Genomic DNA, 17,500 nt, shown 5'->3' on the forward strand with positions numbered 1-17,500 from the left:
ACCTGGTGTTCGCTGATGACGGTGCCCGTCACTTCCCGTACTGAGCAAGAGCTATCAGGAACTCCGTTAACAGGTTTCTCTAAAAGCCTGCAAAGTCTTCGGGCAAACGATTAGCCTCAAAAAGACCAACGTGCTAGCCCAGGGTGTGGAAACGCCACCTGTCACCACCATACGACAAACTACGAACGTTCGGTGTTGTACCCCCAGTTTCACCTACCTGTGGGTCCGCAATCATTGGACAACCTATCATTCGACTGCTGATGAGAATCAACCATAGCGTCATCGGGCAAGGCCGCAACAACACTTGATCGGCCACCACACATGTCTGGGAGAACCCCAAGCTCACAATCACGACCAAGATGGCAGTATACAATGCTTATCATCAGCCTCTGCTGTACTGCAGCGAGGCTTGGACTACACAATGCAGGAGCAGAGACTAAACAGTTTCCACACACGCTGCCTCCGCCGCATCCTCAACATCAAGTGAAGCGACGAAGTGCCAAACGTTGAGGTCCTCGCACGCGCTTGGCTCCCCGCGATGTTTACGCTGCTGAGTCAATGCAGGCTGTGCAGGCTGTGCTGGCTGTGCCAATGGAAGACGGCCGGATTCCAAAGGACATCCTGTACGGCGAGCTAGTCCTCTGGTTCACTGAGACCTTTTGGCCGACCCAAGCTGCGCTATAAAGATGTCTGCAAGCGCGACATGAGAGCTCTGGACTTCAACACCGAGAGCTGGGAGTGCACAGCATCTGACCGTAGCACCTGGCAGAGGACAAGAGAGCCAGACGGAAGGGGCGCACACCTGGAAACAACCGGCAACCACTCATACCTGCATCCACTTTGGCAAAGTTTGTCGCTCCCGATTGGCCTCACCAGTCACAGCTGAAGCTGTTCCAGCCATGGAACTACCGCGGCATCCAGCTAGGGAGCATTATCATCCATGGTCGATACTGACAGACTGAGGACTGCTACTACGAAATAATTCACGTATAAATGTCTCATCAAATCAAGTCCTATGGTGTCGAAGACGTACAATAATCTTGATCAAATTCGCTAAATTTGCTACTAGTAATAGTTTTCCGCTACATCTGCCCACACCTAACATAATATGGATGGCAGTTGAGGTATTTTGCCAATTATGTTGCGGAGCACATTGTGATGTTTTCATATTATGCTACGTGTAATTCAGTAGGTAGGTAAATAAAAGTGAAAGATGGAAGGAGCTTTCAACTTCTGAAAGCACGAGTGATATTAATCCTTAATTTTACGAGGACCAATTGCAATTGCTTGTTTACGGTTAGGTTTAAGGTTAGGCAAAATATTTCTTCAAATTGTTGATCCACCTCGAAAAAAATCAGCAAGCGGAGTCAAAACACTCGTTCGCTCGCAAGCAAAGTAAACAAACAAACAAACAAACAAATAAGTCAACTACTTCTTTACGTCCAAAACGAGTGCAGATGATTGCTATTTATATCTAAACGAGAGAAGAATTTGAGTTTCATTCCTGGCCAAAAGCAAATGTTAAGCTTGAGTTTATATAATTCACCCGTGCTTTTGAGGTTTCTACCCCTTTGAAAATAAGAATCCACTTAAAAACACGCATCCGTAAAAAAAAGCGAACTGTTTGTCTACCGAAAATGTATTTTCCTTCGGAAGTTTAGCGTGAGCATTCCAGTCGTGGCGTTAACACATTGGTGTTAGCGCGTGGGGTCTCTGGAGACCCCAGATAGGTATCTAAGAGTATTTAGCGTCAAGGTAGTCATCACGTGCGAAGCTACTCGGCGGTTGTTGCAGAGGAATTGTTTTCTTTTCGTTATGCCGTTCTCTCCAGAGCATAGGACATCAACCGAGGACGGAGACAACACATCTCATACTGATACTGTCGTAGACGTATTTGAACGTTTCAAGAACTATCTAGACGAGAAAGTCGAAAGTCTTTCGTCCGGCCTCGTGTCCCGTACGGCGACTGAGACTCAAAAGTTAAGCAGAGTAGCCGAAGCAGAGAAGTTGAAGTTCGCGGGAAACAAGGATCAATTTTATCTTTAACTCCGAACTTTGCTGAACCCTTGACGAAGTAAGTGACCTTTTAGCCGCCAAGCAAACAGAAAAAGCAGAGGAGAAGGTCGCTGAGCTAAGTAAGAATCTTAAACGCCGGCAGAAGATTATCAAACTCGCCGACAAAAGCGAAGCAGGTTGGCTCGCCGTTAAAGAGTACCAGACAGAGGAGCTTGCCAGTGACTCCGAAGACGAGAAACGAATTCGTAAAGCACAGGAAAGAGCCTTGAAGAAGAAGAAACAGAATGTGTCAAGGAAGCAGGACAGGGATAGAAACTCGTCGCTTGGCGCTTCTCGTTTTCGCGCTACTAACGATGACAGGATGCTTTTTCGTGGTATTGTCCTTGCCCTTTCTTTTGTATTTCATAGGCAAGTGTTTGCACTCTGCCTGCCTTTACCTTGTTGTAGTGTGTTTTATGCGTCAGCATGCTGGAGAAGGACAATTATTTTCCTTCGTACGAACGCAGTGTGAAAGACGGAAAATGTATTTTCCTTTGGAAGTTTAGCGTGAGCATTCCAGTCGTGGCGCTAACAATGTGTTAGCGCGTGTCGTTTCTGGAGACCCCAGATAGGTATATAAGAGTATTTAGCGTCAAGGTAGTCATCACGTGCGAAGCTACTCGGCGGTTGTTGCAGAGGAATTGTTTTCTTTTTCGTCTATTTAGTTTCTCGTTTATTTTAAAAAGTTAAACTTATGTGGTGTTCTAATTTTTCGTTTTTTCCGTTTTTTCTTTTTTTTTTTTTTTCCCGTTCCGTTTCCGTGCCCTTCTTTTATTTTTTTCTCTTACAGGCCGTCGATTGCCTTCTCAATCGGACACGTGTTTTCCGATGTGGTAGAAAAGGGCACTGGAGCACCGACAGTAGAGATACGGGGACGGATACAAATTTGGGACCCGCTTTGGAACGCAAGCCAAAAGCACCTCTCTCGCCTCCTCCGGAGCCAGCAAAGCAAGTCAGAGCAATGACGTAGATATCATCGATAATGAGGAGACACCTGGACTTTTACCGGATAATTGTTCCAGTTATTTTTTGCCGGGTGGCAGTGTTATTTACCCTGTTTTGAGGAGAGTTCTATTACTCCTTGCCGGGTGGCAGTGTCATCTACCCAGTTGAAGGAGAGGTCAAGTGCTCCTTCGCCGGTTGGCAGGGTTCTATATGCCGAGTGGCGGTTTGTCCTCGTTTGAGGCCAGATATTCCTTTTTTTGTCTCGGCTGCGTGGTCCATATCTTGGATATTTTCTTTTTTCTTTTTCGTTACTTTTTGCTAGGAAGTGCATATTCGAGAGTATTTTCTCTCGCATGCCTAATTTTTTATTTTTCTCAACAGCTTTACTGTTATTGGTTTTTCTTTTTCGTTATCCTTTGCAGGATTTTCAGAAGGCTGGGGTGATATGTGTGGTTCCCGTAGACAACGTATGGTACAGCAATTGTTATCTTCAAGAGCTAACTCCTCTGTTAAAATTACGTCCCTCATTATAAAGGTCTTCTTAAGTATTGGAGGTCTAAGGGTATTATTGTTACTCTCCCATGCGACAGTCTTTTGATATCAGAATATCTCTCGTACTCCACGATGCCAAAAATTCATACGCTGTTCTCTCCTTGGCCTTTTTTTTTCTGCTTTGAAGTGGGTGCACGATATCATTCCCCACGGTCCCCTAGGTAACCCAGTTGATACCACTCTTTCTCGCAATATTATTGAAGCCAGCAAGCGTTTATTTAGTAGACCCATCAACAAAAGGAGCCCGTTACTCCTAATATGATGTATCGCATTTGCCTTGTATTTGCACGCGTAGATAGCAATCTTAAGGATTTACGTTCAGTCTTATTATTTGTGTTAGGTTTTCATGGCCTCTTTAGGATAAGCGAATTATTGGATTTACTGGCCGTAGACTTCACAATACATACTGAGTATTTAGAAATTCTCGTCAAGTCTAGGCAAAACCGATCAATACAGGGAAGGCAACAAAGTCTTTATTTCCAAGCTTGGGGGCATTACCTGTCCCCACGCTCTTCTTTGTCGCTATTTTGCTTCCGCTAGAATCGATCCCAACTCCTCAGGGCAGTACGGTTTTTTCAAGAGAACCAATATGTACCTATTGTGCTCTTATAAGCTTAGTTATACTAGGGCCAGGGAATAATGCTTTCCAACGGAACAAAGAGTAGTTGGAAAGCGTGTTCGTTACGGTTCGTAACATTACTATCATTCAAGGTATTCACATTGTTTCTGAAATAAGGCTTCAGATATTTTAAACAATTGTTTCGTATTTACCTTTTCTTCATGATTATGTAACTGCATATATTATATGCTAATTATTTGGTATAAAAAGTAGAATTTCCAGTTTTCACTATCTCGCCTTCTGGACAGCCACTAAGAACTGTATCCTAACTTTATATTAGCTAAAAAACTTAAAGCTCTAATCCTCGGAGCTGAAATGCGTTGCATTCGATCGAGGAATACGTTCCCGGGTTTTTTTTTCCCACTGGGTTTTTACCCCGGGTTTTCGTATCTGGCAACGTATCGCCGCTGTATTTTCCGTAGGTGTTTTCCTAGTTTCCTGTTGTGCGAATTTTTTCACTTACGTACTGCCCTTGCACCTAAATTTTTGACTACGGTTATCTATATTATACACTTCGTCTTGATAGATACATTTCTATGTACTTTTTTCAGGCTATTGTCAACTATATTCGCATTGATGTTCGTTTTCTGCCAGTGTTTTTTCAGTTTTCATGGACAGTCTTTTCTTTACGCTAATTTTGTAAATTTATTTTCTTTTTCATCATTGTATGCTTTTTTATGTATAGAAATAAGCTTACATAATTGTCACATATATTGTGAAGTTTGGTTGTACTTCAGGCAAGTGTTCGCACTCTGCCTGCCTTTATTCTTTAGCGCGTTTTTTCTTGTATTTATCCTTTTCTTCAATACTTCATTGTAATTCACATCTTAGATGCCATTAGAACTACCGCCGGGCAAGTGTTTGCACTCTGCCTGCCTTTACCTTGTTGTAGTATGTTTTATGCGTCAGCATACTGGAGAAGGAAAATTATTTTCCTTCGTACGAACGCAGTGAGAAAGACGGAAAGAGCTTCTTCCACCAAGTTTGAGCTACTCGTTTCTCCCATAATGGAAAATGTTCTGAGACCTTTTTTGGTAAGCTGCAAGATGCCTTGGTAAAAACGTGAAAGCCCTTGACGCGTGGAATCATCGTTGTTTATCAACCTCACCATCTCGCTACACCGGGTACCATGCAAGTCGATCCAAGTTTTAAGCTTTTCATGAGAAAAATATTTTGCTTTTCCTCTTATCACTTAAAAATTCACCTTCCGAAGTATCTAGTAATTGATCCTTTATGGCATTTTAGCGAATGCAACGCTTATGTATTCAAAGACAAACTTCGAAGAAGACGAAGTTGTTTTGCTGAAAATGAAGAAACCAATTGAACGTAGAAGCGGTGCGTTCAGCCAATCAGGGGCCTTCGACCAATCGTGAGCGAGTAATTTTGATATCTTCACAAGGAAAATTAAGAAATTGCCCAATCAGCATTCAGTAATTGTGCCCTCTATGTTATTAGGTTGTTAGAGCAGTAAACAGTTCGATTCTGCATTTCAAATGATCGCTTTCCAGAAAGTTCCACGGAGAGAGATGACGTTGTTTGCATTCGCGTTCGCTAAGCCAATAATAATTCGCGCTCGTTTGTGCCAATCAAATGTTTAGCATTTTGGTTACGTTCTGTTTTTACGTTAATTTTTCAAGATCATATAAAATTCGCTCTATCAAAGATGCACGCTGTAAACTAGCTAGTTTGGCCGGCATGTTTGACACAAGTATACAAGTATTGATTAATACTATTATCATCATCATCATCATTATTATTATTATTATTATTTTTATTATAACGCGGGTTGCACCACAGAGTTTCAAATTGGCATACATGGAGCGTCGTACGGTGATCAAAACCAAATTTTCTCACACAGATTTGTTACCATATTCTTGTACTAGTGGCGCTCCGCTATAAATATCAAAAATGATGACGGTTGAATCCTGTAATTCACTTGGATAGTTAATGTTATTACCTCACTCTGAAGCGTCTTCCAAAGAGAATCTTTGTTTTCACATTCTCCAATTGTGCTGATTGTTAAGTGAATATTGTACCCTCCGATAACTGTGATAAAATCGAAAAAGAGCCTTGTCAAAAGAAGCTATATACTTATAATTAACATTTTCTTTAAGTACAGCACAACTATGCTCTGGAGACCAGCTGAGACACTACATATTTGGACATGGACTTAAATTTTGATATCTAGCTGACAGGAAAAGAAAGCTCTGGGCTTGTTGTATGTTATATAAAAGCCTTACTTTAAAAATTGCCTTTTACGCTTTCCGATCGTTAAACTCGAAGATTATTAGCAAAAAACTTTTCACCTTAGTCCAAGAACCCAAAAGGAAAAGCTAAATGGCTTGTAACTTACAAGCAACCGAGCTTTCTGAATCACTTCCCACATTTTCACGGAAGTACAGGTTTATAGTCAGCCCGTCGAGTCTGCACTCTAGAATCACTAAGGTACTGGCTATTTCCTAACAGAACACTACTTCTCTCCTCCGCACATCCAAAAATAAACTGACAAAAATTAATGTCTTGAAACTTACTGAGAACTGTGGTTTTTGAATCACTTCCCACGTTATTTACTGCAGTACAGGTGTAGTTAGCCCTCGAAGTCTGCACTCTAGAAATGCTAAGGTACTGTCCATTACAATAAATACTTGGCAGATCACAAGGACTCCAGTAAATTGAAGGTATTGGATTTCCTTCCACTTCGCAGTTGAGTGAAGCAGTCTGTTCGCGCTGGACATAAAATTTACTTGTAAGCGTAACCATGGGACGAACTGTCTAAAGTGAAACGAAAGAACAAGTTACACGGTTATGTTGAACTTAAACCCGCTGTCTCTCTGCCCCTTCACAGACAACAAGTAACTTTGCATTAAAAGATGCTGTATGCATGATTCTTGTAAATTTCATTACGCCTTCAACATTAGCTAGCCGTTGCGAATACAATTTTATAGGGAGCTTACGAAACGAGGACGGCCACGGCAACGAGGACTTCATTTTAAAATACGAGTTCGCGTTATTCATATCACTACGAAACTATTTCATATCGTTTCGCGTTAAAAATGAGTAGTATCTGTCGAGGAATTAAACTGGTATGAGTGGGTTGGAAGCGTAGAGAGAGAACTGAAAATTCATCGTCATGTGTTAACGTCCTCCACAGAACCTTGAATTTGGTCATTTCACGTCGTCATTTAGGAGATGACGGCAAAGAAATGTACACAAATGTAAAACGCACGTGCAGAGCGTGCAGAGCCATTGTTTATGCTCACTAAACCTATTGTTTTGTAGCGTCGTCGTTGCCGTCGGCGTCATCGTTTCGTAAGCTCCCTATTTATCTTCCTGAATGACTATGTCACTCACACAGAACATTAATAAAGACATCCTTTGTCAAAGGATTCCCAACACCATTATCAGCGGTACATCGGTAGTGTCCTGCATCCTTTTTACCAGCAATATTGAAAGGCATGGTGACTGCAGTGTTATCAGAGAGTCTTGTCCAGGTTATCATTGGTTTTGGTTTTCCATCCGCTGAACAATTCAAAGTCAATTTAGCAGGTGCTGTTACCATTTGGTTGCTTGAGATGACAATATTACTTGGAGATCTAGAAACTACAAAAAAATTGAAGAAACCCGGTTTATGCAATTATAAGTATATTTTTGAACCAATTTTATATACAGTTTTGTCAGAAAATTCATTGATTAGGAACGAATTCTCGTTTACCATAAAGTTGTCTTGTCACATTAGTCAAAGCTCCGTTTTTCATCTATCTCCAGTCCAAAGTAAAAAAAAAAAATCAAGATAATTCTCCTTAAATGGTAAAGCTTGTGAGCTTGAAAGCTCCCCGTTTGTACAACATTTAACCAAACACCTGAAAGAAGACAATCAGTTACTGACAAAACGAGGCCGATTTCAATGAAATCGGAACCACGGAAGATACACGAATTTTGCTGCCCAGCCCGCAACACACATGCTATCCCTGCAGGAAAACTTCAAGCTACTCCCGGTTCTTAGGTCGCACCGTTGCTAAAAAAAAATAATCCAATTCTTTTACCATTTCGAAAGAGAAAATGCAGGAAGATTAAAGAAAAGAAAATAAAGGAAAGTAAATGAAAAATCCCAAGATCTCACGTAAAATGCTCATCACCAATTTTTTTTTTTGTTTAACTGAAAAAAAAACCCTCCGCTGAAAATAATTCTTGAAAATAAACCCGTTTTTTACACTTCCAAGCATTTTTTCCCGAGGCTTAAGCCGCTTTTACACGTTGAAACTTTTAGCCGAAACTGGTGTGCAACGGCGCTGCGAAACAGTGAAGTTTCAAGAGGCATTGCACCGTGTAACACGGTCGATTTCGTGAAACTTTTTTGAACCTCTGTTGCGAGACAAGTTTCACGAAAAGTAGAACCGCTTTCTACATTTGTAAAGCTGCTTATACACGTTGAAACGTTCAGCTGAAACTTGCAATTCTGTGTTCGGCACTGAAAAAAATGTTTCAGCAGGCGTCGCACCGTGTAACCTAAAGGTCGAATCTTCTTCGGGAACGTCGAAACTGGTCTCGAAATGTTATTTACATGGCCTTAGCCAGTTTCTGATTGGCTCACCCAGCTTAGCGTAACAAAACCGAGCGAGACCAGTTTCTCGAAGTAGTGTTACACGGTGAAACTCATGTTTTTTATTACCACTACGACTGCTGAGACCGTTGCAGAAGTAGAAAGCGCTTCTACTTTTTGCCAAGAGCCATAATGGCTCTTGTTTTCGCGAAATGTGTCTCGCAACGGAGGTTCAAAAATTAAAAGGTTTCACGAAACCGAACATGTTACACGGTGAAATGCCTCCTGAAACAACCCTGAAACTTGTTTCGCAGCGCCGTTGCACACAAGTTTCAACTTGTAACAGCGGCTAGTAATATACATATTCTGATTGGCCGCAAGCAGTACAGTTCAAGTGTAACACAGTGCAAAAAGTGTAATACCAGTGCAAATTACACATCGAAATTCTGGATTATGATTGGTTAATAAACAACAGGGTTTGGTCAGAACCAATCAAATCTTTTGTTCGGCGCAATTTATGGCACAATTTTTCCCTGATTGCGTGATACACATGCTTTTCTTCTGCTTAAAAAACCATAACGATTACAGTTTTCTCAAATTTGATTGGTGCATTAACTGCTTTATTTTTCACTAATTATTGTGTAGGGTTGAAATAGGACAGTGGAATCGGACAGTTGGCTGCAACCGGATACCTGAAATCGGACACTGGCGGTTACATCAGCCAATCATATTAAGTGCACTCAGCTTAATCCACCAATCGCATTCTTTATCACAATAACAAAAGCAACAACCACTTACCCTACCAAACTGGGGATTTTCCAAAATGGCCAAATTTGTAATTTGAGCGATTTTGAAGCATTTTTAGTTCGTTTAGAAACAGTAAACGGCGAACCAAAATCCTCTTTTGAGGCAAAAGGACAAGCAAATACCACAGGTACGGTAATTCAACTTTATTTAACAATGACTGATATACAAACTTAGCGATATATCGTTATAGGTGAAGCAAACGGTACATCCAGTACATTTACTATAAACTAACAATCGTTTACACACATACATTGTGTGGGTCACGTGCACAAACAGCTTGCACATCTTAGTCAATACCGGGAACGTCTGACCCCAACATTGGCTTAATAAGAAACAAAATCATTTCAACCATAGGTTGCATGATATAAAATCAAGATTTCCAGAACAACTTCCGAAAATATTAAAGTGAAAAACTCAAACATGTAGCTCACTCAGTACAAACAAAGACTTCAGCAAATGAATTTGATTATTAACAAGACGCTCTTTAATTAAAGCGTTTACTCGGAATACCATGTTGCGCAGAAGTAGGATGATACATTTGGAAGAGTTAGAAACAAACTGCAAGGATTGATTAGACTAAAGCGATGTTCAGATTTGCTAAGTACGGAACAAAAGAAGTAAATGTTTCTGCAAACCAACTGAAGTCTGTAGGGCTCATGACAACGGATAACGTATCGGTGAACATCGCTTACTGTTTACAAATAAAATCAATAGGTCACCAAGCAAAAAATAATAGTTTGATTTGTTACAGGTTGTTGGATCGGAAATAACGTGAATCTACGCAATTCAGGGGTGACGTACAAAGTGAAACCAGTGGGCCAAAGGAGAGTGAAACACTAGCGTAGCGAAAGAAAAAACTTGAGAAAACCATCCTGTACGTAATGAACGCTATATTAAAGGCAAAGGTTCATTTGCTTTATTTTCACGTGTCACGCCTCAGTTTAAAGGTTCCATTTTGTTTCTTTCATTGCGAGAATTTCTTTCATTTACATTTCCTGTAGTTTAGGTTTCTGTTTTATATGGTGGCACTCCCCAAAACATCTGTTTCATCAAAGTTATGATCGTAATGTCCGCTATTGTTCATATGCGACCCCTATTGTAAAATTTAGCCCTCCTCTTAGCAGCTACACTGAACTAGCAGCAAAGTTTCAAAATAACAGTGTTATGAATAATGCGGTGACCTCCCTCGATAGTTAGTTAGCATGGAGATCGTGAAACAATCAAAAGTTGGCATCCGCGGATGATGGTCGTACAAAGAACAAAGAACAGCTGAAAGAAAACGAAATTTCAGGCATTTCCAACATATTGCTGCTAGGAGTTCTGTTCTGACGATTTCATCATGTTGTCAACATGCAAGATTTAAATTAACTATCTTATTCATAACATTTCCAGAAGACTGAATCCAGCAATTTCAATCTTTAGCCACTATTGAGCTTTCACTCACACCTGAACTTGGGTTTCTAAATCGGCGCACGTCATTGAAAATTTCACACTGAAACCCCAACACAGCTACCATCGCTTTGGTTGCCCCACCGCATGTTATAAACCCGGATTTTCATAGAACTCTGTAAGAATTGAGGCTGTTTGAAGCCTCGCGCGCGCAGAAATCCCCTCCAACGACAACCGACACTACGGCTGTAATTTCTTTTTTTTTATCATCGGAAACGCAGTTTCGTTAAAGATGGAGGTGAAATGTATTGCTCAAAGGAATCAAGTAAAATGGTTTTAGTCAATGAAATCACCGCCTCGTAATTCTATTGTCCGTTTTGCGGCACCGAACAAAGTCACCCAATAACTCAATTTATTTTGACACGTATTGCTAATATACCAATTAACAAAGATAGAGATAACGTGGATTTTGCAACAATTTAACGTTTCAGTCAGCTTATCCCAATATCACTGAGGTGTAAAAATGTCTTATTTAGGATCGCTTTTGTGTGCGACATGTTTACCCTTTCCGAGATTTTAGGTTCGTGTGTTCACAAGTTTGTTTTGCATCTGGAACATTTTTATATTTTCAATTGCAACCTCTCCCTATGGGTTATCGCGCATTGCTTTTAACCAATGAAATCCCCGTGTCCTCATTTTATTATGCATTTTTCTGCACTTCCGGTTTTGTAAAACCATTATAAAACTTGGTGTACCTTTAGGTATCCCTTTAGGTATCCCGATTAATATAAATCGAACTCCAGTGATCCCGTACTAACTGCCGTGGCTCAGATATTCATTCGGATATCCGCAAATTGCCAATGTCACTTTATCACGGTCCAACTTTTCAGTCATCCACTTTTTTTTTTACCATCTACATGGCGAATTCGCGGCCAATATATCAATAACGATTAAATTACCAAAATTACTGACCAGCAATAAAATATACATATTCAAGGAAAAAGAAATAATAACACTATCCATATCATACTAATCCAGCATTAAATTCGAACGCATGCCTCCGATTGCGAGGGATTCAATACAAGATAGAGACACACAACAATCAAATGGAGGTTATACAAAACCCTCGAACGACGCGCGTAATGCATGCCATTCGACAGCAAGTCTTTAAAACCAATAGACTAGTTTCGAATTGTGCAGAACAAAAGGACAGAAACGAGGTTCAGGGGAATAACCTGAATTTTCCTTTGTTTTGAACAAAACAAAATGCTAATTATTCCCCTGGGCCTCGACTCTGTTGTTTTGTTGCTGCATAATAGACCTTTTTGCAGATGCGCCGGCCATTTGGATTTCTATTGTTTCGAGATGCTCAGGGGGCAAATTAATATGTATATTCCCCCTGTGCGTCTCATAATAGCTATTTGAAACAATATAAATAAAAAGGTCTATTCGTAACTAGCCTCAGAGAAAGAGTATTTTCGAATTCCTGTGCTGCTTTGGCCGAGCGAAGCGGTATATCGAAGTCCTTGGCTGATGACGTAGTAGTTACAGAATAAATAAAAGACAATGTATGAAACGAAGCTACACCCCAAGAACATTTCACTAACATTTCACTACCAACAAAGAGGCCCCATGAGCGATCGGGGGTCTTAGTATCCCGTATCCCATTACGTTTTGGCCCAAATATCCCGTGTTCCGTTAATTCCTGTGGTTTGTATCCCTATAATGCAAGTTTCTACTGATGACGTCATTGTGCACAAAATGTCTCTTTTTTTATATTGTAAACATTATTTTCTTGGGCGTTTTGTTCTCTGGAGCGGCCGATATTGGCAGATAATGCGAATGTTTTATGGCAAAATACAAATAACTGCATTTGTAAATATCGTTTACACTTTTTGCGCTTTTAATATTATTTTCCATTAACTTTATAGTAATTAAGAATTACACATACAGTATACATATGCTTACCAATGACATCCGCTTGATTTTTGCTCTTAAATATAACAAAGCCTCTCTGCTTGATTCTTGTTACAACTTCGCAAGCAAATATGCCATTCACCTCAGTTGTTACATGAAAGATAATCAGAGTGATTCTTTCCGAAGGAATCCAGTTGATGGCATATTTGTCTCTAAAATTATCTTCTATTTGAAACTCTCCTGCAATAGGGGTGTCATTGAATTTTAAAGCTAAGCCATGAAAGGTTAAATCTGATGATAAAGTGAATTGCCAGCTAAGCGATGCATTGATGGTTCCTTCAAGAAGGCTAGTCCTGCTCAGGTGTTCCTCTGCGTCACCTACTGCTGGTTTTGATATGGTCTGGGTTGGAGGAGGCACCTTCCATTCTATACTGGCACAATCTAAATATGAGAAAATATGGACATGTGATTAAGCAGAGACACAAGTACTAGAGCAGAACCATTGACCAGGTTATGCAAAATAATAATTATATGTACATGTATACATGTACAGTGATAGCTGTACACTTAAAAGTAACTTGAAAATATAAAAGAAAATACCTTAGTTGAGATGTAATAAGACTTACAAAAGGGAGCTTTAATTCAGATGCAAGACATGAATTTCATCTATGATCTGTAATTGCTACTCACAGTATATGTATAATGTACTGTAAAAACATGTCAAGTTACAACTTACTGTACAATGTAAGCTGATTTAGAAGTTTTAGTTGCATGACAACTGCTAGAAAGGGAATTCCATAGTTTTAGAAGAAACAGGATTTCTAAGTGCACAATGTACCTGATGTGGCAGGCACAGTGCAGTTTGCAAGTGTCAAAGAGGCAAGCCTCTGCATGAGGAGCCTGGAGGCATACATCGTACGGTACACTACACAGAATTTACCTGTCAATTCAACATAAAAAGTGCTTTAATTGATTCCCGTTTACAGTTGGTTGACTGAGCAGAGTGGTAATAAAATGGTGGCCACAAGATTGACAAACTGATTTATGACCCTTAGAGGTTAAATTGCTGTAAATGAGTGAAACTTTTTGTTTCCTTTCTCTATCACTGACAAAACACTCAGCCCAATAATCCTAATAGAATAATAACTATTTTGTTCATTGGCGATAATTGCGAGGTCCAACGTCTGGAGAACTAAAATCTGGAGATTGTTTCCATCCGGTCTCGCCAAAATCAATGTAAATGAGATTTAAATGTCAAATGCGATACTCTAAAATTACCACATGAGTTTCACGTTTATATTAATAATTCATAGCTTCTTATTTTAGTATTACCTTGGTAAAGGCTACATGTCCAGTATCCCACAAAAATAAATACGTGCAAAGAAGCCTTACTCTAACAGTAGTTAATTAATTGATTAAAAGAAAAAAATAAATAACAGATCAATAAATAAAAAAATAAACAAAAATGAATTCATTTATAAATGTTTAAGAGGAAAAAGGTCACAATATACCATGTACACCTGTACCTAATAACTAATAAGGCGATAAGGTTTATATATAATTATTACGATACATACAATATTTCTGACTAAACAGAGGTTGGTAATCTTTGTTAGACAAGAGTATTAAGATCAACATTTATAAGAATCCTCGCACAATTTTTAAAGGAAAACTTGTCTCCTCTTATTTCCATATTTTACATCCAATCTGCCAAAAGGAGTGACTGAGACTGTTGAATTGTGAACAGTCTGTAACCTTGAAAATTTCTCACAAATGTTTGCCACTTCCGCCGCTCGAGTATTATAGGAGTGGATAGAATCAGTGTTCGTGAAAAGCTCTATCCAGTTTGTAGATGCAGTTTTGCAGTAAAGTTGTGACATTGCAAACTAAGGTTTGCAATAGGGCATGTCCATAGGAAGAATGTTAGCGCGTCTGAATAAAGGTATGGCATGCTGTCTTTAGATTGCAAAATAAATTAAATGCAGGGCTCGCTTCTGGAGGATTAACATTTTGTTAAGATTAGCCTTAGAGGTCTGACCCAGGCCAGTAATCTGCAAAAAATGTATGGATGTACAAAAATGTACATGTATTAAAGAGCGATGAACATTTCAAAGAATAGCCCTGACTTGGTACAAAGTGTCTTGAGTCATGAAATAATTCTGATAACTTTACTTATTTTGAGCATAATGTAGTCTACATGAAATTTCCAGGAAAGGTTATTGTCAATCATTACACCAAGATTATACTTGACAAAAGATCAACGTTTAAGTTGTTCCATTATGTTGTGCTTATTACTGGGTTGCCATACATGGCAATCCAGTCAAAATATGAGTAGAATTTCTCCATTTTTTAATCTTTTTCATTGTCGGAAAATGAAGAAGTTGTCACTCCCTTGCTAAATACAGTGGCTGTATTGTCTTTGTGCCTAAAGTCTTTGGTGCGTATCTTTTTGTAGTATCACTGGGTAGTAGAAATGCGTAGATTCAGGTAGATTTTATCCGTTGGACACAGTACAAGCAATGGCGGCGAAGCCGATGTAATGTGAAGGATTTTTTATTGGATCTTTAAACAAAATGATTGTATCCTTATGGAGCTCAAGAATGGATCTCAATTCCACAAACAACACTTGTAAGCAGTGAAAAATGAATATGCGGAATCTTCAAAGCGATGAATAATGGACTTTGACAACAATTGCACCTTTCGCTGTCAGACATCAAAGTGAGCTGTATCTCTAATATTCTACTAACTGTAGTGTAAGACACTGAGACCAAATGGCAAAATAAATTATCTGGTAACGTTTTCTTGTTGAATATGGGTTTAACAAACTCAGACAAGGAATTGAACATCTTGAGTGGAAAGTCAGATCTCTGTTGTCTGGCTATTTATTTCTTTACTTATTTTTGTACTCAACTCTGCACAGCCTTCAGGTAAAAAAACAATTGGAAATTTGACTAATTATTGTTAGCCAAGACGTACTTGAAAGGAAGTTTGTTGTCCACTTTTTGCTTCATTGTTCAAGGGAAAGGTTCTTCAGCAAAGGGGTTTCATCCTTAACTGTGGCGAGAAATTTATTTAGTTGCGTTTGTTTTTTGACACGGAGCGTGCTGCTTGCTTGCTTACATGCAAGGAATGAAATAGCAAATAGCAAATGTTGTTTGTTTTTATAAAATTTTTGGCTGGAAAAGGATTTTGTGAGATTTTTCTGCCCGTGTTGTGTAAATATTAACTAATGTGCATGCCTGGGTAGAAATTTGATACAAGGGAGCAGTTTTCATAATGATGAAGATTTGTGTTCATCTTATGATCTGACTGATATCTGGAGATTACGAAATCCAGATACTAAGCACTTTACATGGAGAGAAAAAAAACCCACAATACAACGTCGTTTGGACTTTTGGCTGATAAGTAGTAGTGTTCAAGAAGAAGTAGAAGATGTAGATATCATTCCTGCAATATACGAACGGATGACTCCGCTATTACAATGCATATAAACGGAATTGAAGAAACGGGACGGGGACCTTCCCTTTGGAAATTTAATTCTAGTCTTTTAGAAAATGATGAATATATCTCTTTTATAACTGAGAATTACAGTGAATGGTTGGAAGATGGAAAAGAGATTCAGGATCCAAGGGTCCTTTGGGACTTCATTAAGTATAAAATCCGTTATGAATCTATTACCTATAGCAAACAGAAGGCTAGAATTAGAAGGGAGAAATTATCAGATTTAGAACAAAAAATTAAAGAGTGCACAGCAAAATGTGGTGAACAGCCCAGTCAAGAAAACTTAAATGATCTGGAAATTTTACAAACCGAATATGATAGACAATATGATTACCGGTATATAGCACAAGGAGCAATAATTCGCTGAGAGTAAATTGGTACGAATATGAAGAGAAAAGTAATAAGTACTTTTTGAACTTAGAAAATTCCAAAAAGAAAAAAAGTTGTACAGGAAGTTAGTGGGGTAAATATTAACTAATGTGCATGCCTGGGTAGAAATTTGATACAAGGGAACAGTTTTCATAATAATGAAGATTTGTGTTCATCTTATGATCTGACTGATATCTGGAAAATACGAAATCCAGATACTAAGCACTTTACATGGAGAGAAAAAAACCCCACAATACAACGTCGTTTGGACTTTTGGCTGATAAGTAGTAGTGTTCAAGAAGAAGTAGAAGATGTAGATATCATTCCTGCAATATACGAACGGATGACTCCGCTATTACAATGCATATAAACGGAATTGAAGAAACGGGACGGGGACCTTCCCTTTGGAAATTTAATTCTAGTCTTTTAGAAAATGATGAATATATCTCTTTTATAACTGAGAATTACAGTGAATGGTTGGAAGATGGAAAAGAGATTCAGGATCCAAGGGTCCTTTGGGACTTCATTAAGTATAAAATCCGTTATGAATCTATTACCTATAGCAAACAGAAGGCTAGAATTCGAAGAACAAAAAATTAAAGAGTGCACAGCAAAATGCGATGAACAGCCCAGTCAAGAAAACTTAAATGATCTGGAAATTTTACAAACCGAATATGACAGTCAATATGATTATATAGCGCAAGGAGCAATAATTTGCTCGAGAGTAAATTGGTACGAATATGGAGAGAAATGTAATCAGTACTTTTTGAACTTCGAAAATTCCAAAAAGAAAAAAAGATGTATTA

General features: G+C 39.0%; 2 protein-coding genes across 3 annotated transcripts in view; one reads left to right on the forward strand and one right to left on the reverse strand.

Moving 5' to 3' along the window:
* The window catches only part of LOC138030101 (uncharacterized), a 239,501-nt gene that overhangs the window by 206,398 nt on the left and 15,603 nt on the right, over positions 1-17,500 (reverse strand). The window contains exons 2-3 of one of the 2 annotated variants that reach the window (XM_068877970.1): positions 13,663-13,764; positions 12,939-13,265 (exon numbers count right to left, since the gene is read on the reverse strand). In XM_068877970.1, the coding sequence (XP_068734071.1) occupies positions 12,939-13,265; positions 13,663-13,764 (429 nt within the window). The remainder of the gene's footprint in view (positions 1-12,938; positions 13,266-13,662; positions 13,765-17,500) is intronic. The other variant, XM_068877971.1, reaches the window with a different exon arrangement.
* Positions 1,813-5,495, forward strand: LOC138029489 (uncharacterized). The gene is given in 5 exon segments (XM_068877212.1): positions 1,813-2,034; positions 2,036-2,413; positions 4,893-4,935; positions 5,054-5,225; positions 5,417-5,495. Coding segments are annotated over 5 exon segments (891 nt in total). The 5' UTR covers positions 1,813-1,815.

This window comes from Montipora capricornis, chromosome 13 (genome assembly GCF_036669925.1).
Source record: "Montipora capricornis isolate CH-2021 chromosome 13, ASM3666992v2, whole genome shotgun sequence".
In the NCBI taxonomy this organism is placed as follows: domain Eukaryota; kingdom Metazoa; phylum Cnidaria; class Anthozoa; order Scleractinia; family Acroporidae; genus Montipora; species Montipora capricornis.